At 47.4% G+C, this 26,386-nt stretch overlaps 1 protein-coding gene across 1 annotated transcript in view; it reads right to left on the bottom strand.

The window, feature by feature from the left end:
- The window catches only part of TTLL11 (tubulin tyrosine ligase like 11), a 238,026-nt gene that overhangs the window by 99,744 nt on the left and 111,896 nt on the right, over nucleotides 1–26,386 (bottom strand). Inside the window, 1 exon segment of the mRNA XM_030292844.2 lies at nucleotides 25,706–25,821. Within this exon segment, the coding sequence (XP_030148704.2) occupies nucleotides 25,706–25,821 (116 nt within the window).

The raw sequence follows: 26,386 nt of genomic DNA on the forward strand, positions 1-26,386 counted from the left end.
AAGAGAAACGAGGTGAAGGCAGCTCTCTTCCTCACTCTTTTTCTCATCTTTGGCAATGGCCTCAACGATCACGGATGAGCCGATGGCTGTGAAATCATAATGATGGTGACAATGACGATGATAGCCAGCGTTCGCCGAGCACTGACAATATGCCAGGCACCCTGCTAAACTTCCTCTCCGTGTCTCTGTCGTGAAATTCTCTCAGCCTGTAGCGTATGTGCTGCTGATGCCCTCACGTGACCCCAGGGAACTGAGGCTGAGCGAGGTTAAGTACCGTGCCCCGGCCACTTAGCCGGCTGGTGGCACAGAGATGGAGTCCGCACCCGTGCGGTCTGGCCTTCACAGCACACGCCAAAATGCCTCTCGCCTCGCCCTTTTGACAGGCTCTGGACCTCCCTGCACCTGAAGTCCCCAGGTGACTGAAAAGGCCACCCAGCCCGCACCGGGCTTCTCTTCTTCCCCTGGAGTCTCTCCTCCCTGCTGCATTCCTGACCGCAGGGAACGGTTTCCCACGAGACCTCGTCAGAACGGCACCCTCCAGCGTCTTCTCTCACCAAGACCCCCAGTGACCCGACTGCTGAGTGGAGTCGGGAGTGTTCCCTCCGGTCGATTCCCTTGTCTCCGGCTCCACTTCAAAGCGCTCATTTCTCGTCTCTCGACTGGCCCATCTCGGGGACTGTCCCCCAGGGATGTCTGTGTGGTACAGATCAGCATCTCCTTCTTCCCAGGTGCTCCCCAGTGGCTCCGGCGCAAATCCCGGGGAACAGGCGTGATGCCTCTTTCCCCCTCCCTCCTTTGTGGCCGGCCAGAGTCCCTGTGGGCCCTGCCTCCAGACGCACTGGGGCCTTTCACCAGCAGGTTCCAATCTGCCTTTCCCAGTTCATCTCCTGCCAAGGTCCTACCCCCTCCCCCACCACCAAGTTCCCGATCTCTATTTGGCCTGAATAAGTGTGTGCTTTCAATATCATAACTTTGCACGAGCGTGCTTCCATCTGCCGGTGCTTCCACCTTCTCTGCCTGACAAGCTCCTCCCGTCCTGTTGACCCAGGCTAACGTCCTCCTCATTCAAGAAGGTGCACCCCGTACTCCTTATCGTGGGACTACGGATACAGGGTGGGGCACTAGGCCTTGGGCAGCGTGAGTCCCTGAAGGTCCCGACATCCAACAGTGTGAATGAGAGCGCAATCCCGATCACACGATCAATCGATCCATCGATCGTCGCCAGGATCAAATGAGATGACATATGTAAGCATCTTGCGTGACCTTGATCGCCCCTTCCAAGTGGCAGTATGAATTAACAAGTCACTTAATTACTGAATGAGCCCAGCTGACTGCAGAACAATTTGTTTCTGGTCTAACAAGTAACAGTCAATTTAAGGATTCACAAAGGTCCCTGATGTATCTTAAGAGCAGACTGTAATAATGATAATTATTTGTGCATTTTTTCCTCCTTTTCTCAAAGACAGGGATTGAGTGGCCCTTCTTTCCTTCTTACGTCTACAGACCATAACAGACACGACATTAAAGCAAGGATTGTTGAGTAAATAAATGAAATAAGATCTATGTGGACTGATTCCATGGACACAGGGAAGACTCATCATTCTCCCTAAACAACTTATATACTAGGTGATGCCCAAATTATTTTACTGGAGGCAAAAACCTCTTCCCTCACAACGGAAGATAATTTACATTTCAGCAAAATGACAAATGGCTGCATTTCACATATCTTTGCATTGCTTAAGCATAGTCAAGGTAGTAAATGTTATACCTACAAATGCCTAGAAGTCAGGGTTTGTATCTATTTGTTGAAGCGTCTGTCTCCCAAAGAGAAGGGACTATGTTGTCACCCCATCGCTTTACCAGCACCGCTCCCGCTGGCACATCCCCCCTTTTCCCTACTTTTCCTTCTCTGTGTGCTTAGTGTCCGTCCCTCCTCCGGGATGTGTGCTCCACGACAGCAGACCCCATGGGTGGGCTCCACAGCTCCGTCCCCTCCCCTAGACAAGCCTCTGGCACACAGGAGACACCCGGAAAATGGTTTTTGTTGAAAAACCAGTGAGCACTCCTATAAGCCCACTCGCCTCTTTTTTTCGTGTCTGATCAAAGAATACAAATCTATCCTCATGTTATAAAAAGGGGGACAGCTAACGGTAAGAGAGTAAGAAGCCAAGTCACTGCGATGTGTACAAGTCCCCAGTCAAAAGTGATTCCGTACAGCCACCATTTTCCTGGGAAGAGGAACAGACTAGGACCAAATTAAACGAATGATAAATATGGCCTAGGGAAGGCTGGTTACGCCATGAATAATCACCGAAGAACTAAACCTTGCCCTTGGGGGAATCTCAGAATTGGAGCGTCGCTGCTAGAGTGGGGGAAATACTGCATTTGTTCCTTTAAGTGAACTCCATGGAATGATAATAGTCCAGGGAAGTATTGTAGTGTGTTAATCTATGTCTCTACTATATATCCTAAGCTATATTAAACAATTACTTTTATTATTTCCAGATGCGATTTAACCAAAATACCGCTTCCTATTATCATAACACATGGCCAATTAAACACAGGCAAGGAGATTAGCAATGGGCACAGCATAGAGAAGACGTTGTAGCCAAGAATAGGAACATGGGTCCAGCCCGAGGCTGAGCTTGACCCAGACCAGCCACGTGACCTTGGGGAGTGACTCAGTTCTCTCAGACCAGATTTCTTCTTCTGAAAAGCCAGTATTTGCAAAGATCCAGTAAGAATTCAACAAGACAACAATATTTGCAAAGCACCCAGCACTGACCTCAGGTGCCGTAAATAGTAATTAATAGTAACAGTAACAACAACCATCTCAGAAAAACGTGGTATCAGCAAAGAACTGAATATGCTTGTTTTCAGGGTGAAAGAAAATTACTATCAGGGTGTCTTCATTGAATAAACTAGTGATTTCAGCAGCACAATCTGAAGGCCTGTGGTTCAACAAGCAACTAATTAGAAATTGGTGCCCCCTAAGCTCTGCGTGACACCTGCTTTTTAAAATGCACACAGGGAGGGCAGTCAGGGGGCAAGGACAGTCGATGGCTGTGTCCTCTCCAGAAAATATAGCAGAAAACACACCCCAGATGATCTCTTTTAATCAAATCTCTGAAAAATACTCAGGTTAATAATACGACCAAAGGAGGTCCTCTGGGGTCCCATTAGTTTCATCCTACCCTGCCTGCATCAGACCATTCCTGCCAGTCTGGGCTGTGAACATAGTGAAAGCAATAACTAAAGGGAAATTATGCAAATGCAGAGGGTGGGAACCCAGAGCTGGGGCAGGGATTGCTCTGAAAGATGAATGCCTTGATCCGATCTATTCAATGGGTCAACCAGAAACAATTCTCTTGCCAACTACAGAGCGCGCTGGTGCTATTCCTCCCCTAAAGTGCCCACGGGGCCCTCCCCTCTGCCTGCACGAGAAGGCTAAGACTCCTTGGCCTGGCATTCAAGGCCCTTTTAAACCAGACCGCTGCCAACCCTTGTACCTCATCCCCTCTGCTTCCTACATCCATCTGGACCAAACTACTAACAATTTCCCAAACTCACCCATTTACTGTTGCCACTTAGGACAATATTGGAGAGAAAGATTATTTTATCTTATTTTTTTAAATGTTATTTAGTTTTGAGAGAGAGGAGAGAGGAGAGAGAGAGAGAGAGAGCATACACCAGCAGGGGAGGGACAGAGAGAGAGAGAGAGACAGAGGGTCTAAGCAGGCTCCACGCTGTCAGCACAGAGCCCAACATGGGGCTCAAACCCACGAACCGTGAGATCATGACCTGAGCTTTAGTTGGTCGCTTAACCCACTGAGCCACCCAGGCGCCCCAAGAAAGATTATTTACAGGTCAATGTCTAAGTGCTTTAAAGAAAGTAGTCCACAATTAACCACCATGAACAAGTCCTGAGCCCTGCCGTAGCAATTGATCTCCCTGTGGAATTTCTGGAAATCACAAAAACACTTCACTTACTGGCTCTCTGAGAAAATTCTGGTTTGACTGGTCTGAGGTAGGGCCCAGGCTTGGGTGAAGTTCTCTGGCCAAGCTTGAGGACCTCTGTTTCAGGTATTTGTCAGGGTGCCTGTCCAGCCTGTTGCAATCATCTTTTTTTTAATGTTTATTCATTCTCGAGAGAGAGAGACAGAGAGTGAGCGGGGGAGGGGCAGAGAGAGAGGGAGACACAGAATCCGAAGCAGGCTCCAGGCTCCGCACTGTCAGCACAGAGCCCGACGTGGGGCCCGAACTCACGAACCATGAGATCAAGACCTGAGCCAAGTCAGACACTTAACCGACTGAGACACCCAGGCACCGCTGCCCGTTGCAAACATTATGTCACCCAGTTGGCCCCTACAGTGCTTGACTTTGGGACCCCTGAGCTATCCCACGTCACCACCACTCTTGGTGTACGTTGTTATCTTCGTTTTTGTAAAGAAACTCAGGTTACATATCCTGTCCCAGGCAGCCCAGCTCTCACGTGGGAAAAAAGAAGAATAAAGCCAGGTCTGCCTAGGTCTGACAACCCCAGCCCTCTCCACCCTGCTCCGTTCCCGGCTCCTGTCTCCAATGGGGGTTCAAGCTGCCCGTAAATATTCACAAATCTCTCCTGCTGGTTGTGAAGAACCACAGAGAGCTTGAAATGACTCACAGGAGGAACATCTACACCACGGACAAAGTTTTTTTGTTTGCTTGTCTGCTTTGGTTTCAGGGAGCCAGTTCACCGGCACGCCTCTTAACTCCAAGGCCCCAGGAAGGGAGAAAAGATGTCCAATTCCTGTTCCTTCGACTTCAGGAAGCAGGTGTGTGTACTGCATTTTAGAAAGATTTCAACCCCCCAAACGGTTAAAAATGAGTTTTTGACTTTGAAGCGATAAACCTCAAGTGCGCGGAAAACAGAGATGTGTCATTTTTATTAAGATGCTGCCTGGGCACCGGTGCATTTTGCGTGCTATTTTGCTGGAGGCGGCTGACTCAGAGTCACTTAGCGGTGGTGGAAAGGGAAGTTCTAGGTGAGGAACAGGTGTCTCCAGGTGCCTGCTCCCTGCCTCCGCCGCCGGGGGCATAACAGAAAACGCTCTCTCAAACACGTCGCCTGCCAGCCTCGTCTCCGCCTTAGCTGCTAGATGTGTTCAGCTCCAGTACTGGGACGTTGGATTGGAGCCTCCCGGTAAGGAAGAACAGGAGGGACTCACAGAAGCTACTCGCCCCCGTGATCTCCCGGCACCACCGCGGAGCTCAGCTGCAAGCGGTCCCCACTGAACAAAGAACCCGGCATCTTTTCCCTCACAGCGTGGTTCCCCCATCAGCTGGCGCGAGAGCTATAAAAGCCTAGTTATACTGGCACAGTGCTTTCACAGGATTGAAGGAGATTGTGAATTGAAAAGGAATAAAGGAAAGTCCTGTTTACTGAGTGCCTCCTTTTACAACCCGACACTGAACTAGTCCTTTTCATATTTGGTACGAGAACTGGTGTCTATTGAACGACTATCACAGTCAAGCCCAATCCCGGGCCCTGAGGTATAGTATCTCATTTAGTTCTTTTGATGACCCTATGAAGTGGCCACAGTTGCCCCCATTTTACAGACGAGACAGTGGAGTCTTCTCTAGCGGCTGTCCCGTCCTTAGCTCAGCTGGAATACGGCAGTGGCAGAACAGAACCCAGACCCACGATCCTGGGCGGCTCTCTGTACTGAGAAATGGAGATACTTGTGGCCGGAAGGAAATTGTCACTGATTGCAACTTTCGTCTTCATTTATTCAATATTTGCACCACGTCTGTGCACCTCAATATTACAGAGATGGAGAAAATGGTTTTATGTATGTTCTTGTAATTAGGCAACTTACAGCAATTACATACAGTAACACCCATCCATCCAGTAGTATCTACCATGTCTGAGAACCCTAAAAGTCACTTGGTGATGGCCATTCCGTGCCACTTTCTGAGCCCTTCCATTGCCAATCAATGGACTAGACAGGCATTTGACATCGATCCTCATGATAATGTAAGAGGCCGGTATTGTCTCAGTTTACCAACACAGAAACTGAGCCTTGAAGAGCATCTTGCCCAAAGTCACAGAGTTAGGAAGAGGCCGACGCCCAGTAATGCTCAGGATCACAGAATCCACAGCCCTGAACTCTAGCTGCCAAGCGGCGGGCTGCGGTAATCCTTTGGGGGCAGTTAGACCGTTCCTGGATGGGTAGCATCGCAGGACTCCTCAGGGGTGAGCAAAGCACTGCGTTCGGAGTCTCCACGGCTCCGAACGTTAGCACACGAAGTCAGTACAGACACAAAGCTACAAGGAGCAGGATCACACCCCGATGCAAGCTGAGAGCCTGGCTCCCTAGGGAAAGGTGGGCCCAAAGGGGAATATGTCCCCCCCAGTCAGAGACCCAAACATTTCTCACCAAGGGTGTAGCTGCCCTAGAAATGTGGAATCTTAAAGGTGAGAATGACCCACAGGCCAGCTGGGCCAGCCTCCCATCCATGCTGGCTTCGTGTTATAATCCCGAGTCAGATACTCTGTCTTCTGGGGCCATCTCGTGAGATTGTGTTTAGGATTAAAGGAGATGTATGCGAAGTGCTTAGCCCAAGGACTACCATGTTAAGTAGCAGTAATTAACATATTTAATCCCTTCCTCATTCCTTTAAGCAATACATTTTAAGTCAGAGTCTACTATAAGTACTAGGCTCTGTGGATAGACCCAAATTCAAGCTTCAGGCCATGCTTTGGGGGGAAAAATCATTGGTTCACGAACCAACCCAATCCACAACATTTCTAACGGGACATAATCGAGACATGTTTAGCAGGAAATTACGGCGATGACCACTTTGCATGGTGCTCCCAGCTCATAAAGGGCTTTCGCACTTGCCACAGGATCCTAGCAAAGCAAGCAGAGTCAGATGGTCTAGGTGGGATCCAGAGTCAGATCTCAGCCGGGATCCACACAGCAGGTGTGCAGGTTTTGGTTCAAGTGCGACCGAAGCCTGGAACCGAAGCCCTGGCCTCTCCCTCCTGTACCTCTTGCCTTCCCTTGCTCTGCATGTGCCCTTTGGTGACAGAGAGCAGGGTTCCCAGGCAGCCCTGTTCCACTTTAGAAAACCCTGATTATTAGGAACCTTTTGCTCCTATTTGTCAAGAAAATCTGCCTGCTGGTACATTCTGTCCATTAGTCTTAGCTCTTCCTGGTGGAACAGTACTGAATAAATGTGCTCTTCCCGGGAGGACCTTCCTACGTGTGAGAATAGACACCAGTCATCCCAACCTTCTCTGCCCCAGGTTACATGGCCCGAGTCTTCAATTGCTGCCACCTGACAGACCTACCAGCCCTGCCCCAGCCTCCTCTCTGTGTTTGCCATCTAGGCAGCCAGTACCACTGCACTCACACAAAGGTACTGGAATCATCTGTTTGAGTGTCATTCCCGGCCTGCTGGGCGCTCCCCGGGGCCATGACCAATAATCACCCTACGGCTACTCTTGCTGAGCGCTTCACCGTGTACCAGGTACTGTGTAGGCACTTTCCATTTACTACTTCAAGCATCCAAGATGGGTGCGACTATTTAATTCCACTCCTGGGCCTGGAAAAGGAGGGGTTTCTAAATTGTTTAGATGGAATGAAACTCCAACTGTGCGAACCCTCAAGACCTGGTGCTAAGAATACGGTTTCTCCACCAGAACAGAGGAAAGAGAGTCGGGCCTAAGAACAGAGTGTGCAGCATGGACCTTCCGGAGAGCCCCGCTCCCCACCGCAATGCTCAAATCCTCCCGGGTCAAGCAGAAGAGCAAATGTCATTTAAAAAAAGCAAAACAAAGCAAAGCAAAACAAACCAACAAAAAAACCAAAGCGAAACAAAACAACGCAGCTGTGGCTAGACAGTGGCAATAACAGCTGCCAAGGAAAGGGGGGCTCCGCCGGTTCCCACCAAACGTCGCCACATGGAAGCTGCAAGGGCCTCCCGGAGCCTCCTTCCACACTGTGAGATGTCGCTGTCTCTTCTCAATGAGTGGGCCCGCCTGAATCGGTGGGCAATGTAACGGTAAAAGGCGGATAGTAAAACCTCATGGGGTTAGAGCAAACACAAGAAAGTAGCTGGCCGTGGTCGGTCGCACTCAGTAAATGTGAGGTTGTTGACGGTGACGGGAGGGGCCAAGAGGAGGCCAAGTGAAGCCACAGTTTCCCCGTTTTGTCTGGAGTGCACTTCAAGGTCTGCCTCTGGCCAGTGGAGCTGTCCGAGCCTGACGGCCGCATACCGGCCTGCGTCAAAGTCCCACTAATCATTTTGTGGCATAAATTAAATGGAGTGAAGATTTCCTAATGGCTGCTACCCAACCCCATGACAGCTTCCAGGAGAATCTACAGAAACAGAGGCCTGTCATTCTGATACAAGGAAGTCTCTTGTTAATTTATTTCTTCTTTCCTTCTGGCTCCCGGATCTTCTTTGTAAAAGCTGATAGAGAAGAGATGTATCCAGAACAAGCCACCAGGTACCCCCAGCCTATTTAAATAACTAACTAACACCCTGTGTAGCCAGAGGATTCAATACTTTATTAATACCACCACTGCAATAATACTTCTTTATATTTCTATAAAATTGTATCATTTACAAAGGACATTTCTGCACGCTGTCTCTTTTGACTTTCTATTATTTATCGAGCCCTTACTATGTGCCTGGCATTCTAACACATTATCTCGCTCGACTTTCAGAATGACCGACTCTCTCTGCTGGTTTACAGGAGAGGTTGAGCGAGGCGAAGGAGTTCATCTCTGATCCCACAGCCTGTGGGTGGAGACTAGAGCTTGAACAGGGTCTATCAGACTCCGAAGCCTGCCCTTTTAACCCCAGCTATTCTGTTTCCTGTGAGGTGAGTATGGTTGGGTTTTTGGGGGGAACGGGAGACACTGTTTCACTATCTTGGATGTTTCCTTCCACATGACAGGAGGGACTCAGCAGAACATCTCTGGCCTCTCTCTGCCCCACTCTCACTCTATACCCCTGAGGAAACTAAAGTCCTTTTCTGATAAGTGAGTTTGGAGAGAGAAGCTGGGGGGATGTCACTCAGCCCTTCCTCCTGCCCTCTTAGGGGCACAGATTCTGCCACCAGGGCTGGCTCTGGTTCCCGCCGTCCTCCCTGTGTGGGTGGGGGGCCGCTGCCCACGGGACCCTCACTCTGGACTCAGCGTCAGAGGCTCATTTGCCCCTGGACACAAGACACGTTCTCCAACATCACCTTTTCCGTAATGACAGTGATATTTTGGCCCTGATCCCCTTTATTCCTTTGTCTGACTCTCAATCACTTCAGAACTCAGGCAGAAAAGAGGGCTGTGGATTGGGCCTTCTTCAAAGATCCGAACCTTTCACAAATAAAGCTTGGAAAGGAGCAGAGCTCTTTCCTAAGGAAGAGGTAGCTTAAATGTCAGCACATATGTGATAGATTGCCCCAAATATTACTTTGCTATATGAATGCCATCCATTTAATTCAGATTAGGACACAGAGTTTAAGGAGGAGGAAAAAAAATGGGAGAATGGGGTGATATCACCCACAATAACTCAAATGTAAAACTAAAAGAGAAAACACAACTTCAAATGACTACATCATAAATCAAGGAGATGCCAGGCCCCCACCAACTCTGAGATCTTAATCTGACGTAATACATAAAGCAATCTGAATGCCACTAAGAGCCCAGAATAGAAAATTAACCAAAGCGTTTCTCGACTACCAAGAAGGAGCCAAGAACCAGTTTATGGAAAGCCAACAACGAATCTTATGTGGGGTAAACCAAGCTCGGAAGCTAAACACCCATTTTGGGACCATCTATCATTTGGAACTCATCCAGACATCTGTTGCCAGAGTTCTACCAAAATGCCCACCTGTATAACAAGTCTGAGACTTACTACCACTATTATCGGTAACTGAGCCACCAGAACGGTAGAACAGAAAGGGTCCTCCGTAATCAAGCCCAAGCCGCTCAGTGAAGAGGTAAGAAAGTCCAGATGATGGAGCGGGGCGGGGGGAGCTGCACGGAATTCTCTTCCCATCCGCAGGCCCCAGCACAGGCCTGGCCCTACAGGGTGTGGCAGAGTCCAGACAAGGGCCCAGGTCTCCTATACAGCATTCTTTCCCTTCTTATATTGTGCTGCCCACAGCAATGCTCGTCTATCCACCTCACTGATATTGTGCATTCACACTATTATGCTATTACAGGACCAGAGGAGAGATTTCCCTCTGGTAGGGAGGAATAGTAGTCATTCTACTGCTAAGACCCAAACCATGGGAGGCACTGTCCACATCTCCAGTAGCTAAGCACAGGGATGAGCACCATTGCAGCGATCATGACCACTGGTTCACCAACTTCAAAGATGCTAGCGATGAACTCGGACCAAGAATAAATGTAAAGCCTCCTAATGGCCCTCTGATGAAGCAGCCAGATTATAAGAGCACCAAATGATGGCCTTCTGTATCAGAGCTATTTTAGAAACACAATCCTGTTTCTCCAAACTAATTAACGCTGGTAACCAGGACTAAAGTGTTTCTTCTGAATGCAGTGGAGAAGCAAATCATCCTGTGCGGAAGCAAGAAGCTGGATGGCAAGAGACAGTAAAAGGCACAGAGCAAGCGCATTCGCTCCAGATGATAAACACAACTCCCAATTAAGCCGCTCTCAAATATCTGGCATCTAATACCTGGTGGTTTAAAAGTGACTGGCAAAAATTGCAGAGTCTAAGCGTTTTTAAAGGATAAACTCTTCCTTTTTATGTTTGATATCTCTCTTTTTTAAGGGCAATAAATCGCAAGCACTTAGAAAATCACAGCATTTTTTTCAGGCGTTAGCAGATGCTGGAGATGATCAAACCACGGCCCAGAGAAGTGCGGGGAGCCCCAGAGTCAAGCTCAGGGTGAGGCTCTGGATCCTGACGCCCCGCCCACCTCATCTCCCATGGTCAGAGCTGCCTTTCCATGGAAGACTGTTCTTATTTAAGGTCTCCATATCCACGCGCAGCGAAGAGGTGAAGTTCCTGAAAATCCGTGGAACCTATTTTCATTTTAAGGCACAAATTGAACAAATGTTTTGCATCAGGGATTACCTTAATTAAACTATTTATATGAGCACCGTTGATTTACTTTAATCTTGTTAAACTTCATTAAAATGTCCATTTCCTTATGTAAATTCCTGTTGGCTTGCATATCTTACAAAATAAAACACATATAATTTGCACGGGGGAACACAGTGGTTTTGATATATGTCCATCTGTATGCATTATAATGACAATAATGGTAATAATAATTACCATTTATTGAACTATGTGCTCGGTGCTGTGACAGGCACTTTGTATAATAACAATAAGGATAATTGTCAAATAACTACCACTTCTTAATACATGGCCAGTCATTATGCGACAGACTTATGTATTTTAATTCACTTAATGATCATAATAATTCTGTTAAGCAGTTATTATATCCTTCACACTTTACAAATGAAAAAAAACCTGAGACTTTGAGAAGTCAAGTAAATGCCCCACATTTCAGAGTGAACAAGAAAAAGTCAACATTCAAATCTAGGCCCACTGGATTCCAGGCCCCTTTGTTTTTTCCACTGTACAACATGACATCTCCCTTCAGAAAAAAAAAGTACTGCTCTACAATTCCCTTTCCAGCAAGGACATTTTCAGATCCAAGGACAAACTAAATGGTGCTAAGATGACCTGATCTCTATGTCTTAGACTCCTCCATGGTTTGGAACAAAACAACTCTGTCACCAAATCCCCTGAAGAAAAACAGAGCTCACAGCCTCGCTCCCAAGCTTCAGATCATGCTGAAAATCAGAAGTGGTTCAGAACTACGGTGGAATCTGGGAGTGAAGTACAACTTGTCTATTGTTGCTTTTTAAAATATTCATGAGGCAAGGAAGCATTCATTCCCATTTTCAATAATGAAATGGCTAAAACCTACAGCCTGATATATGCACTGATCGTGAACGACGCATTCCTAGACGGACCTAAGTTCGAGTCAGTGGCCCCAGAAGCTGTCATGTTACGGCGCAAAACCAACAAACGAGACAGAAATGTTGCGCTGCCTGGAGAAAAAATTTTCCCCACCACTTGTTCTGATGTAGAGGAAGGCTCCAATTAAGAATGCATCTAGGCCTCTGCCTGCAAACCAGCTGGAAGAGAGGAAGAGGGGGGAAAAAATTCTGCAACTTTCCCTCGTTGGAAGAACAGTTTTAAAAGGGTTTGATTGCACCTTAAAAGTTGATTTTACAATGATTTAATATTGATCTGTCTTAAGAAGCCTGCACAGAAAGGCAGGGAAAGGAAAACATGAATGAAAATTGTGAATTGAAGGAGTGGCCTGCTTTGCTTTTCAGCGCTGTGGGCCTACAGGACACCCGCGCTAGTGGTGTTATTGGCAAAGCGTCTCCAATGGCCTCCTTCCCCAGGGGCATCGTCTGTTCTCTTTTGCTTAAGGATGAGACCTACTGACTACCCAACTGAGAGCACAGGGCCCAAGGGGCTCTGGTCCAGCAGCCTCAGGTGGTCTGGGATGGACACAAGGCCAGGGCTGGCAGGCAAGTGGTTCTCAAAGTGTTGTGTTGGGCTTGACCAGCATCACCTGTGACTGTAAGAAACTTAGAAGAACCAGAACTCTGGGGGTGGGACTTCGGCCAATCTGGGCTTTACCAACCCCCCACCCCAGGTGACTCTGACAGGCTGCTAGCGTGGCACCCACCCATCCACAGCCTGTGCCGCCTCCTGGCTCCTCCGCCCCTGCTCAGTTGCAGAAGCCCTTAGAACTGCATTGGAAGACTCTGCCTTCCACCCAGCCCTACAGCCTGTGCTGGCCTTCCGCAGGGCGTGCATGAACAGACTGGAAAGCACCGGTGGGAAGGGGGTCCGGGGTAGGCTTGCTGACTCAGACTCAGAGGTCTAAGGCCAGCTGTGCCTTTCCGGCGGCCACGCTGGCCATTTTAGGTAGGGCTGCATTTCTAGCTCAAACTCCAGGCTATGTGGCCGAGGCCTAGTCCTGGCCACTCTCTCCCCACTCCAGCCCCGCCTCACTCTCAGGAAGGCACTATGCTCTCAGTTCTTCCTCAGGTGAGCTAGATAGGCTGGAATCAGGAGGCTTTTGCTGCCACTGCCCGGGGACTCCTATGCAACATCCTGCTCATAGATTCCCTCCGCTACCTTGGAAAAACTGACCCCGATTATAATCTGGGCTGCGGCCCTGTCCCACCCCTCCCGGGTCCTGGGCCTCTCCCCCCCAGTTTCCTGGCTTTGCTCCTTCCTCTCTGCAAGCCACAGAGGCCCTGGAAGAGCTCACGCTGAGCATACCTGAGATAACTAAGCCGCACCACTTAGGAATCTTGAAGAAGATACTGCACTTAGACCCTGGCAAGCGGCCCCTGCCCCAGGCTCCCCACTTGAGAGGGTCCTGCTTTAGCCCAGCTCTGGCATCCCCCCTTCCTGTGGGGCAAGGAGTCCCCTAGGCCAAGCAGACATACCCAATGGGGTCTGTGCCCCACACTTCTGGTACCCAGCACCCTGGAGTCCCCTCCTATTATGGCTGAGTCCATCCTTTCAAGGGAAAATGGTGCTTCTGGTGTGCTCCCCCAGATCTGAGGGATGGCCAAGTTGACCGAGCTCGGGGTGGGGGGTTGGTGGGACAGAACTTAGGTGTGGGAATAGGAGAATCTCCCCACCCTTGCAGTGGTGGATGGGAGGCAGGAGTGGGAGAAAAAGGAAAGAGTAGGGGGCTCAGACCTTAATGAATACTCGCTCTCAGGGCCCACTAATGTCAAGGGCAGGCCTGTGTGCAAACTGGTGACAGCTGAAGCAGGTAACAGATGTCACACACTCAGTAGGAACTCAAGAGATGCTTGCGGAACGAGTGTACCCAGAGATCTGCTTTGGTCCCTATTTGATCCTTGCAGACATCCATCGTCCCACTGTGCAGGGGGGGAGACCCAGACTCTGAGAGATCAGGTGACTTGCCCAAGATCACAAGACCTGGAACTGAACCCGTGTCTGTTTGATCCCAGGGCCGGTTAGTCTTCCCTGCACGTGGCCACTTAGTCTTGGAACTCACATGGAACTCACTACCCCTTGGAGTCAACTTTTATCATTTCAGGCAAGGTAAGGTTTGCGTTTTGTTTTTGTGCGTGTGTTTCTTTCCTTGAGCCGAAATAAATCTCTCTGCAAATCTCCATGTTTCCTTGTCCTGCCCATCGGGACCTGCAGGAGAGTTGATCCCTCTCCCACGAACAAGCTACCGACGGTAATGGCGTCCCCGGGGGGTCTTTTATTCTCCCTCCACACCTTTCCTTTGAGCGGAGGGATGTCCAATGTCCAATCCCACTTCCCAGTCAGGCCTCCGAGGACGCTTTCCAGTCGCTATCCCTCGGAGAGGCCCTGGTGTGCAGAAACGCAAGCTGTCTGGAGCCGGGGCTGGCAGATGTGTGCACGCAGGAGAACGTTCCAAACAGCGGTAATTCCCCCTCTCAAACCACGAGCTCAAGACTCTCAGCTGCCTTGTGTCCACCATCACCTCACCCCAGTTGGTTTTCCTGCTGCAGCCAAAGTGACCTCCTTAACACACCAATCTCATCATGCCACCCTGCTTTTAAAACATTGCTGTTAGGACAAAAACCAAATGCTTGGCCTGACCCATTAGATCCTGCAGCATCTGGCCCTGTCTCCTGACACCCACCCTGCTTACTTGCTATAATCCTGTCATGCTGGACTTCTTTATTTTGCCTGTAAAATTGTGCTATATCACACATACAGGATGGTGTATAAAACAGGGGCGTGCGCTTAAAGAATAATTCCATACTGATGTGGCCACCACCAGGATTGAGAACGAGAGCACGCACGGCCAGGGGCTCCATCCCCCACCTGTGCCCCTCTCGGGTCACACCTCGCTCTCCCCATCGCTACCCAGAAGCAGTTATCTGAAACTCTCCCATCGCTCGCCCTTGCTTTTCTTCCTATTTGGGCCACTTAGGGTTACAGCTCTATAAAATAAAGTTTAGTTTCGCCTGTTTTGAGTTTTACTTCATCGGAACTATAGTGTAGATACTCTTTTGTAAGTTCCTTCTTTTGCTCAATATCAGTATGGATGCACAGAGCCGTAGTTCACACATTTCCTTTGGCATCTAGTAATCCAGTGAGTGAATGTCCGTGACTGGCCCGTGCTTCTGCTGGTGGGCAGTTAGACTGTCCCCAGCCTGGAGCTTGTATGGGCCACACAGCTGGAGTTCTGGACTTCTGTGCTCAGCGAACCCCATGCTCTCCGGCCTTGCGGTCCTCATGGGGAACTTGTTTTCTCTGCCCAGGCCCCTCTCACCGCCTCCCTCCTGCTCACCTTGCTGCTGGGGCTCAGGCTCAGGGCCACCCCTGACCCAGCCTTTAGCACATGACCACACGTCACCATCCCTCCACACTCATCCTTTCATGCACGCACGCACGCACTCGCGCATGCGCTGGCGGCTCCTCTGGGCTGGCCTGTGGTGCTGCAGAGGCGTGGACAATCTGGAGGAAGAAAGCGATCCTCTCCAGGCAAATGAAGACATCCTCCCAGCGAAGCGCTCTCGCAGCCTAACAGCCAGCTCCACGGCTGATCCTCACTCTTGACGCGAGCGCCCCTGGCGGAGGATGAGGGTGGGGGCGGGTCCCAGCGAACCGAGTGGTTCAAGTTCTGAGTTGCTCCTCCCATCCCCCCTCACATTAGCCTCTGTGATGAGGGTTGCAAGGGGCCCTTATGCTGTTTAAAGTGGAGGAAGAATGGAAATTGAGTAAAAAGGAAAGAAAGCAGCTGGAGGATACTGCCCACCGTTTGGTGTGATAACCAAGGGCTTTCAAGTGATGACTAAACCTGGCTTTAATTTTGATCTTTCATTTCTTCTAATCTAGCAGATAATTAGAGGGAAATCAAATCCTTCCTAACAGCCAGAGATTAACCTGTCACTGCTGGAGCTCCCTTCCCACCTACTTTGCCAGCTCTTCCTTCACACTTTTTTTCCCCTTAAAAAAAGAGAGCCCCCAGGTTACATATATTGTTTGGCTTAATTTAAATACATTCGGATTCGGGGCGCCTGGGTGGCGCAGTCGGTTAAGCGTCCGACTTCAGCCAGGTCACGATCTCGCGGTCCGTGAGTTCGAGCCCCGCGTCAGGCTCTGGGCTGATGGCTCAGAGCCTGGAGCCTGTTTCCGATTCTGTGTCTCCCTCTCTCTCTGCCCCTCCCCCGTTCATGCTCTGTCTCTCTCTGTCCCAAAAATAAATAAACGTTGAAAAAAAAAATAAATACATTCGGATTGGACATTTACCACGACAAAGAGTCTCTTAGGAATAAGTAACATTTTTCTCTCCCCCCAAATTAAGAAGTCCTCATTGCTTTGCAGCTTTAGAAACATCCTATTGCAAACTCCCTTTTATGGATGAAGAAACCAAAGTGTGGAAAGGGGAGGAAGTTCTGTGCGGTTTTCAGCTGTCAGGATTCACCCCAAAGCAGCTGACTCAGGGGCGCCCACTCTTACCCACTGTGCTCTCTCCTACCTGTGCATTCAAAACATGAGTGGGTCTCCATTCCTGCTTCCTCAGGGGCCCCCTCGATCTTAAGACAACATCTCAAATTGCACACAGCGCTTTAAGCATGAGATTCTGGAAATAAACTGAGCATTCACCAATACGGAGGCAGACTCTGGCCCAGCCATTAATACAAATGATGTTTATAGAATTGGCTAACAAGAAGGGGAAATTACTGTCACATAAAATGGAGAAAAATAAAAACACACAAAAATTATATAGATCATATGGCCTCAACTTTAAAACGATGTAGACAGAGGAAATTATATGATTTTTATGAACTAAAAAGTTAATAAAGGTTAACTCTGGGTGGCTGAATTTGAGGGAGCTTTTTATCTCATGCTATACAGTTTTCAGTATTTTCCAATTTTTCAACAATAAGCACATACTACTTTTATACTGAGGAAAAAAAAATTAATAAGAAGGGTGTCGCGGAGAAGAAGCCTCTGTCCTCTCCATCCCAAACAGAGGGCCCTTTTGGAAGCATGACTGGTGGTTCTGGCCAGCCAGGTACCTCCCCAACCCTGCCTCACCTCCCCAACCCTGCCTCACCCCTCCTACCTCCATCCTTCCTCCCCAAAACGTGTTTCTATTTTCTCACCAAACCAAACCTAAGCAAACAGAAGACCCTCCTCCTTCAAGAAGGCCGCCTTGACCACTCGAGGCCAGCTATTAGCTGGATCATTGGAAGCTGCCATTCTTGTAGATCCAAAACAAAAAGGTCTAATATCCACAATTTCATGTGGTTTGACCTCATGCTTGGCTCACCCTGCCTTCTTCTGAACTCTCCACAGGTTCGCAGTCTGGGATGCACAAGGACAGGCCAGCGATTTTCTGTCTGTCGCTGTTCTCTCTTGCCATGTGTTGATCCTGCTGTAAGCTGGGGTTCTCCGCACACTGGCTCACATTTTATTCATTCTGGCTTTGAGCATTATTGAAAATGGAGTAACCACCTAGCTGGCCACAGAGCTTCCTCACGGGAGATAACCAATCACGCCATAAGTGTCTACTCATGTTCAGTCCTTGGAGATAAAAAGATGAACCCCTGCCCAAAGTTTACAGTAAAGGCATGAACCCACTCAGGTAATGAGAATACCTTGCGGGCACACATCTCTTTGGTGTGCTAAACAGCTTCACATCCATTCTTTCTCAAGGCAAGAGCTAGACAGGCCTGACTCTAGATCTCAGGCTGCTGCTTATCAGCGGTGTGGTCTTGGGCACAGCACTCAACCTCTCCAAGTCTCAGTGTCCTCATCTGTAAAGTAGAAGTGGGACTAGTACCTAGTGCATATGGCTGCCGTGAGCACAAAGTGGGATAGATGTAGACACCACTGTGCATGCGCGGTAAGCACGCCAGAAAACAGGACCTTGTGAAAGAGGCAGAGCGACTACAATTATTCCCTTGTTTTTCTTCTTCTTCTTGTTTCCGCTGAGGAAACTGGGTGCAGGAAAGTGGAGTGACTTATCTGAGGGCCCAGTAGAACTGGTACCAAGACCTTGGTCTCCTGAACCCAGGCCACACTGCCTCCTTCCAAAAAGCTAGCAGCTCCTCATTTTTAAAAGCACGTGAACATTTAAGGCTCCCTGAAGCAAGGCTTAAGGAAATTTCCAAATACATTTGCTACCCCCATCACTACCTGGAGTAACTCTGGAAGGGCCCACGCAGAACTCCGCACTGCCATTTCCCCACAATGGTGACTGGCCATATGCTTGTCTAGTGTCCCATCTGGTCCTAGCGGGGGCGAGAGGGACAGCAGGCCTGCCTGCGGGCGGAGCGGCTCGGCTCCTGTCTAATGGTCTCTGAAATGACACTCTCACGAAGCTCAGGAAATTCTACCTTCCCCATAAGTCTCGGAAATCGTTCCTGCTCAACAAACTTCACGCAAAAGAGGCTTTTACTGGTTACTCCTGACTTAATGCTTAAACACTTTCAAATGGAAGAGAGTTGTTTGGTTTTATTTCTTGCCCATAACATAATGCACTTATCATTAGTCATTTCCTGTCTGTTCTTACTTGAAAATGCACGCATATTTTTCTAGTTTGCTGACTGTCATCCAAAATGTGAGGCGCTTCGAGATACAGAGGGCACAATATATCTTGAAGCCCCAACACCCCAACCTTGGATAAATTGCCTCAGCTCCCTATAGCCTCTGATGATAATAGGACTGTTGGGTTCTCGACTATTTCAAAACATGATGAAATGTCTGGCCTCTTTTTCCAGGAAAAAAACACACATACATAAAATCTTGTGTAGTTAATGGGTTCACAGATGCCCTTCAAGCCTTCGTGTACTCTGGATTGAAAACAAGCTTTGATTTTCTTCGCTTGCCATTCGAGGCCATCCTTCTGGCCTCTGGGTCTTTATCCACTTCCCCAGCAGCACCTCCTCTCTATTAACCCACTTCATGCACCTGCCTCTCCAGCTGATTTGAACTCCTAAGTTCCCTCCAACAGGGCCCCGTGACTTTGTTTGGACGTCTTCCCTCCATTTGTATGTTTCAAATATTACTTCTCTTCGGTTCAAGTGCCATTTTCTCCTTGTCAGTTTTTTAAAAAATATTTATTTATTTTGAGAGAGAGAGAGAGAAAACATGGGTGGAGGAGGGACAGAGAGAGAGACACAGAATCCAAAGCAGGCCCCTGTCTCTGAGCTGTCTGCACAGAGCCTGACGTAGGGCTTGAACCCACGAACCATGAGATCTTGCTCTGAGCTGAAGTTGGACACTCAACCAACGGAGCCACCCAGGTGCCCCATTTTTTTCAACTATCCATTAATTATCAGTAAATAATCTTTTCTTGTATTTTTCTCCCTTGACAATTTGTCTTTACCTTTAGAGCACACTTTGCACTTTCCACCTTATAGATCTGTATGTGTGGATCTCTCTCACTTCTCCCACTGGCCTGTGAGCTAATTCAATTGTGTAAGTCTTCTCCCTGGCACACAGTAAGTGCTCAACAAATACCCTAATAGTCCATAGCTGTTTCTCTAATCCTTGACATGAAATGAAGGATTTGCAGTGAAATGCAAATAAATATGCAAATATTCGTCTCTCTGTGACCCGGGCTCCTGATTTATGTAGAAATCGTCAAAGGTGCTTGGGGTCAGTGTGTCCTGATCTGTAGGGTCTTGCCACAAAGGAATCCTTAGGAATCAGTGAGACCCAGAATTTCAACAACATGTCAGCCGTGCAAGCACGGACGGGCCATTTGTCAGGATGGTTAGATGATTCTTCGGAAAGACTGTTTGCAGAAGAATATTCTCTGATAAGAAAGATAACATCCTGCATTTATGAAGGCATGTTTAGTCTACACGTTTCAAGAGCCCCTGTTCCCTACCATTGAGGGGATTTCAGTAGGATACACTGTCTGTTTAAGTGGCAGAGGTCTGGACTTGGAGGACCTCTGATTAATGTGTTTTTGATAATCTTCTCCAGGATGGGACAGAGTTACATTCCTTGGTCTTGGTACAAGCCCCAGCTGTGAAACTGAAGCACTGGGAGATTTCTTGGTCTCTTTTCCACTGGGAGATTTCTTGGTCTCTTTTCTCATAGAATGTTCCGCCTTTATCCTAGATTCTATGTGGAATCAAACGAATCTGGGGATTCTTTTAATTTATTGGCTCTAAACATGGTGCAGGATCCAAGGGAGATGCTTGGAGTCAAGGTCAGAAGTGAAGCCTGAGCACTCAGTGAAGCCTTCAGAGGATAAAGCTGTTTAGATCAGGTCAAAAGCTGCCCCAACACCCTGATAATACACCTGGTTGTTCCTGTGATAGGAAGTAAACGGAACTGGGAGAGGGCAGTGAGATGTTACTGGGAGAAAAGAGGCCTCCGTGCCTTATGTAAGTCGTGTTCCAAATACACGCTTCTGAATAAGAGATGGGTGGTCTATATCGCAGTTCCCAGGCACTGCATGGCATCACCATATCAAGAAAGTCCCTTTAGACTCCTCCAAGCCTGCCTGTCTTTGACTTCACTTACACTTCTCTTAGGTCCTGAAGGGCTAGGATTCCTGAGAAACGAATTTGGGTCCCAGAAATATCTACATTCAGGAAAAGAGGAAAAATGCTAGTAAGATGGCTCCCCAAGGTAAACCAATCTTCCAAAATTAATGAATTGATGGAATCATCACTTTGTTTCTAAAATAATCCAATAATGCAATTTCTTCACTTCTGTTGCAGATAGAAGTTTAAAAAAAAAAAAAAGACTGAGGGCACCCACATACCTTGAGAAAAGCAAAACTTTCCATTGATTCTCCTGATTTTCTCCCCTATCTTACAAGCTTAGCTTTGAATCCTTGGAGAAGCTGGAGGTCAGTGGAACAATGTGGCAAAATGGAGAGACACTGGTGTTGAAGTTGGGAGACCCTGGATCCAGTTCCCACTCTGCCTCTGACCAGCTTTGTGACTTGTGACAAGTTACTGACCTTCTCCATCTGGGTTTCGTCTTGTATGATGCACGTGTGCAGAACCATTATGTACGACAGACAGGCTGCCTCAGAAGCTGGTGACCTATTTGTCACCATCAGGAGAACCCCGAAGCCTGATTGGCCACTTGGTGGGCCTAAGGACTAGCGTTTGTCTAATGTTTTCAGATGTCATGAGGTTCTCTCAATAGGTGTCACTTCATATGGTGACCATGACAATCCGGTCAAGGAGCTATCTCCATTCCCATTGTTAAAGACCAGATGGGAGAACAAAGTCCCTTGGCCAAGCTCATGGCACAGTGATCAGAGGTGAGAAACTTCACCCCAGACCTGGCTGATGCCACGTACAGTGCCTCACCAGGACACGGGCTGCTCCTCTGTCAGATTCCCGAACCAGGGAGCTGACTGGCACATGGTTTCTAGATCCCTTCTGATTCTAACAGTCCGTGCTTCTCTCAATATAATGAGGGGGCTGGAGTAAACCAACAACGTTAAAAAGAGTCTGTGCTCTCAAATGAAATCTCCTGTAGAAGGCCAAAATATGAAATAGATAATTGCTTCCACCCAGATGTCCATCAAGTGACAAACAGATAATAAAATAGAATATACCCATATAACGGAATATTATTTGGCCGTAAAAAGGAATAAGGACTGATACATGCCACAACATGGGTGAACTTTGAAAACATGCTAAGTGAAAGAAACCAGACACAAAAGACTGCACACTGCATGATTCTACTTATATGACGTGTCTGGAATAGGTCGATCTGGAGACAGAGAGTAGGTTGGGGGAGGTGGGAATGAGGAGTGGCTGCTTCATGGGTACAGGGTTTCCTTTAGGGGTTGACATTTTGGAAGCAGTTAGATAGGGGTGGTGGTTGCATAACACCGTGACTGTACTAAGTGCCATGGAATTTAAATAGTTAATTTTATGCTATGTGAATTTTACCTCCATATATGGGTGTATACGCACAGATATATGATATTTCCAGAGTCCCACCCCATCAGCCTCCCCCTTCGCATGTCCCTACAATGCCTCCAAAGAACCCTAATGTGTAAATCAGAATCACTTCATATTACAAAATGTTGTCATAGTTCAGACAGCTATTTTTTTCCTTCAGGGGCCAAAGGTATTTTTCCTTAATCCAACAAATAAATATGCCTGGGCCAGTAATATCTTGCTACTCAGAAACGGAACCTTCCATTGGCAAACAGCTCCAATGTCCACAGCGGTCCCGTAGCTTCAGTTTTAGGATACGTAACTCAGAATTCTACTCTAAGTATACCCAGAAAGATAACAATAGCTAAGCTTTATTTTTTGGTGTTTTCTTCTCATATTCTAGTAGATTGTTTTATTTTGAGTGGTGAGCTAAGCATGATTAAGTGGCTACTCTGAATAGTTTTTCATGTTGTTTCATTTAAATGCCATTTTATAGAAAAGGACACTGATAATTTTTTCATGATAGTTTTTCATGTTGTTTCATTTAAATGCCATTTTATAGAAAAGGACACTGATAATTTTTTCATTATAAAATTTTATAATTTTATAGAAAAGGACACAGCTCTGCAACAATCCTGAGGTCGGAACTTAAAGCTCATCCCTTCGAGCTCAGGAGAAAGCCTCCAGCTAGGCCAGGAAGGGTACGTGCAGTCACCAGCTCCTGTGCCCAAGGAAGGCACGAGGGCCACTTTCAGTCCCACCAGGAAAGTGACCCCAGCCTGTCAGCCCCTGAGGTGTGTGAAGATGCCTGACGCATGGACACGCGTCCCCTCGGCACCTTCCCAGAGAAGTTGAGAGGCACAAAGAGGTCAGGACCTCTATCTACCATTTCTCCTCAGCGTATATGGGGACAGTGAAGACCCACCTCAGTGTCACGCTGACGACATGTGCTCAAGGACGAAGTAACGAGGGACACTGCACACCCTCGTTTGCTAAAGAGTTGTAGGGAAAGGCTAGGAAATCATCTGTTTTTAAAGGTTTAGGTCATGGACGCCTGGGTGGCTCAGTCGGTTGAGCGTCCGACTTCAGCTCAGGTCACGATCTTCGCAGCTTGTGAGTTCGAACCCCGCATCCGGCTCTGTGCTGACAGCGTGGAGGCTGCAGCCTGCTTTGGATTCTGTGTCTCCCTCTCTCTCTGCCCCTCCCCTCCTCACATCCTGTCTCTCTCTCTCTCTCTCTCAAAAATAGATAAACGTTAGAAAACTAATAAAAATAAATTAATTTTAAAAAATAAAGGTTTAGGTCAGATCCTATTTAAACACAAGACACTCTGGTTTCTAAAGCTCCCTCCCATCCTAGAAGTCTCTGTGACATCATTTTCTGCACAGTGACACGGTGTCTGATTTGGACACATATGATTCAGCATTACTACACTGGGCATTTTCTGTGGGCATAAGTATGGTGCTTTTTCAAGTTATTCTGAAACTTTTCTACACAGAGGAGTTGAGGATAATTTTAGCCTTTTTTTATCTGCATGGTAAAGTTACCAAAACGGTCATAATAATTCCTTACATACAAATGCACTTTACGGATTACAAAGTACTTTAATGGACGATCATTACTGTGTTTTTTTTTTTTTAAGGGGAAATTTAGGAAAATTATCAGTAAATGACATTTGGCTATTCATATACCCCCTTATATTCTAGGTAAGAAAAGGGGGAGAGGAAAGATTTATATTAGAATTGAGGTCAGGTTCTAGAAATTTTGCCTATTCCTGGTTATCAATTTTTAAAAGAGCCAGTGCTTCTTCAGTTAAAACAAGGTTCTGCTACTTATGATTGGTAAGCTGCAAATGCCTTGCCCAACCTTCCTGTGGTCCCGTGCCCCGTCGCTATTAAATTTTAGTTGTGGCAGCTCACAGAGATGATCCAGAATGCCAGGTGTGGGTAAACAAAACTAAACAAAACGGAACACAAAAAAACTGAAACAACAAGAAGAAAGCTAATCACGTTTCAATATCACTTAATGTGAAAATACAGTGATGCTTTTATATCTTTTCCTGTTTTTCATGGCCACACAATGGCCCCTGGATTTGTTCCCACACACACACACACACACACACACACACACACACACACAAATCAGGCTGCTAATGTGTCAAGGTCATCTTCAAAGAGCTGTACCGGCGTGCCATACTGACATGGATAGCCACTGAAACCTCCCCACAGTGCCACACAATCTCCCAAGACCTAACCTCTATCAGGGAGATTGATAACCCTTAGAGAGTAGATGTTCAAGGAATGAGTTTATTGCAGTTAATCTGACCAAACTGCATTCCACCTGCTGCCTTTCCTTCGGGATGGCGGAAGAAAGCAGTCACGTGCTCATACGAATGGACACCTTACCCATGGTGTTGGGGCCACACCCAGGATGCGGCAGAGCTGACAGGCCACCACTTTGAAGCTCTAATTGGCCGAAGCCACACCCGGCGGGACTGGCCCTCCGAACTGCAGGTGAATGTTCTCGGCCAGGTCTTGCCAACAATGGCAATCTGTGCTTCCCACGGGGAAGAACGCCCCAGAGGAACACTCAACCGAGCAGGCACCATCCAGCCTGACTCAGAATATGACAAATGCTCCTACAGAGTGACATTTCCTGCCAGGCAGTGGCACTCAACCTTGACTGCACGGTAGAATCACCTAGGGAACCTAAAATACTTCTGTGGCCAGCCCTCCAGCCCAGGCTCATTAAAATCGGCATCTCTAGAAGCGGGGACCCTCACACTGGTATTTATGAAAGCTCTCCAGATGGTTCTAACATGCAGCCAAGGGAGAAGCACCAGTGCAGAATATTCTAGCACTGTCTGGGCTTGAGCCCAGCTGGTGAGGTGCTGCAGGAGAGGAACTCGCAAAACACCACTTGCTTAGGAAAGGGAAGTCCATGCTCCCTGAGGTCTCGAGCCACAGCTGACAAGTGCTTTATTTGTCTGCGGGCATTTAGGTCAAGCTGATATGTTGGGGGGACAAGGAGGGCTTTGATTTTTTTGCCTAAAACAAGCATAACGATATTTACTTTGCGAGAGCCAGGAATTTGATAAAAACAAAACAAAATACCCAAATGAGATGCTGTTCATTTCTGGGGTGATTCCGGGGAGGGAGGGGTGAGGCACATACTCTTACCAATGCCCCAACTGGGGTAACGCACCCTGGGGCCAGTGGGATGGAAAAGAACAATAACTGTAAAGAATACAGAACTCCCAGAACTTCAAGTGGCCCTGCAAACGTCGAAACCAAAAACTTATCCTGCAAGAGTATAAACATCAGGAAGAAAGTGAAAAGGGAAACGATTCTTATCACGTCCAAGCAACCTATGGCCCTCTCCTTGGTTTTGTTTTACTCTCTCCCTATGTTTGGGCATTTCCAAGAAAAGCTCTACGTGAACAGTGGTGGGTGAGAGGAGATTCCACCTCAGGGGAAAGTGGGTTCGTAGAAGAGACTTTCCAGATTCAAATAACAGTCAGCTAAAAATTCATCAGCTGAATCCCAAACGTTGGATTCATATACAAGTCTCCATCTCCTGATTGCAAGTCACTATATTTGGAGGCTGATGTCCACAAATGAAAATGTGATGGGTGAGATTGTTTAATGTGTAAATCTCACTCCAATGTTACAATGTTCTAAGGGAACTTAGCTGCTTGGGACACTGCCAGCAGAGTTGATAGAAATGAATGATATAAAAAATATACTCACTGGTTCTCTCTTTTCTTCTTAAGTGGGTCCATCAGGCGTAGTGTGTCTCTGATCACGGCCACCTTCACTTCTTCATCGACAAGGCTGGGGACATTTTCAAAGACCCCCGGAGAAAGCTTGAATGGGTAAGGATTCAGTGTTACAGTGGAGAGTGATTCAGTACCAAGTACCTATTAGCACTGGCTCCAGTGGTTGTACTGTTAGGCTTTGCTTATGTTCATCTACAGAAGGTAATTTTTTAAAGACTCCCTTTATGTTACTTTTACAGTGTCAGTTTCCTTTAACAAATCAACAAAATATGTAAAGCGGAAATACATACATAAGGAGCACTATGTCTTTCTAGTTATTAAAATCATACATGCTCGCTGTAGAAAACTTGGAAATATAGAAGGGGTTAAGAAAATAAAAGAAATCCACATACTCCCCCCAAAACACAATATTAGTATTTGGTGTGTTTCCTTCCAGTCTTTTTTTTATGCACTAACCACTGTTGAATGTGCTATTTATGTTAGTGATTCGAGTATGTCGACATGGCTAAATCATATTCCTAGAATTTCAATTAGTTCATCTCCTGAGGCTAACTAATTAGTTCACGTCAAAACTGATGGAAAGGTTCAGCTGCCTCTATGTCTGCAGACCTTAAAAATTGGAAGAATGGCATGCTGAGAAGTTACCAGGGGT

This window comes from Lynx canadensis, chromosome D4 (genome assembly GCF_007474595.2).
Source record: "Lynx canadensis isolate LIC74 chromosome D4, mLynCan4.pri.v2, whole genome shotgun sequence".
Classification (NCBI taxonomy): domain Eukaryota; kingdom Metazoa; phylum Chordata; class Mammalia; order Carnivora; family Felidae; genus Lynx; species Lynx canadensis.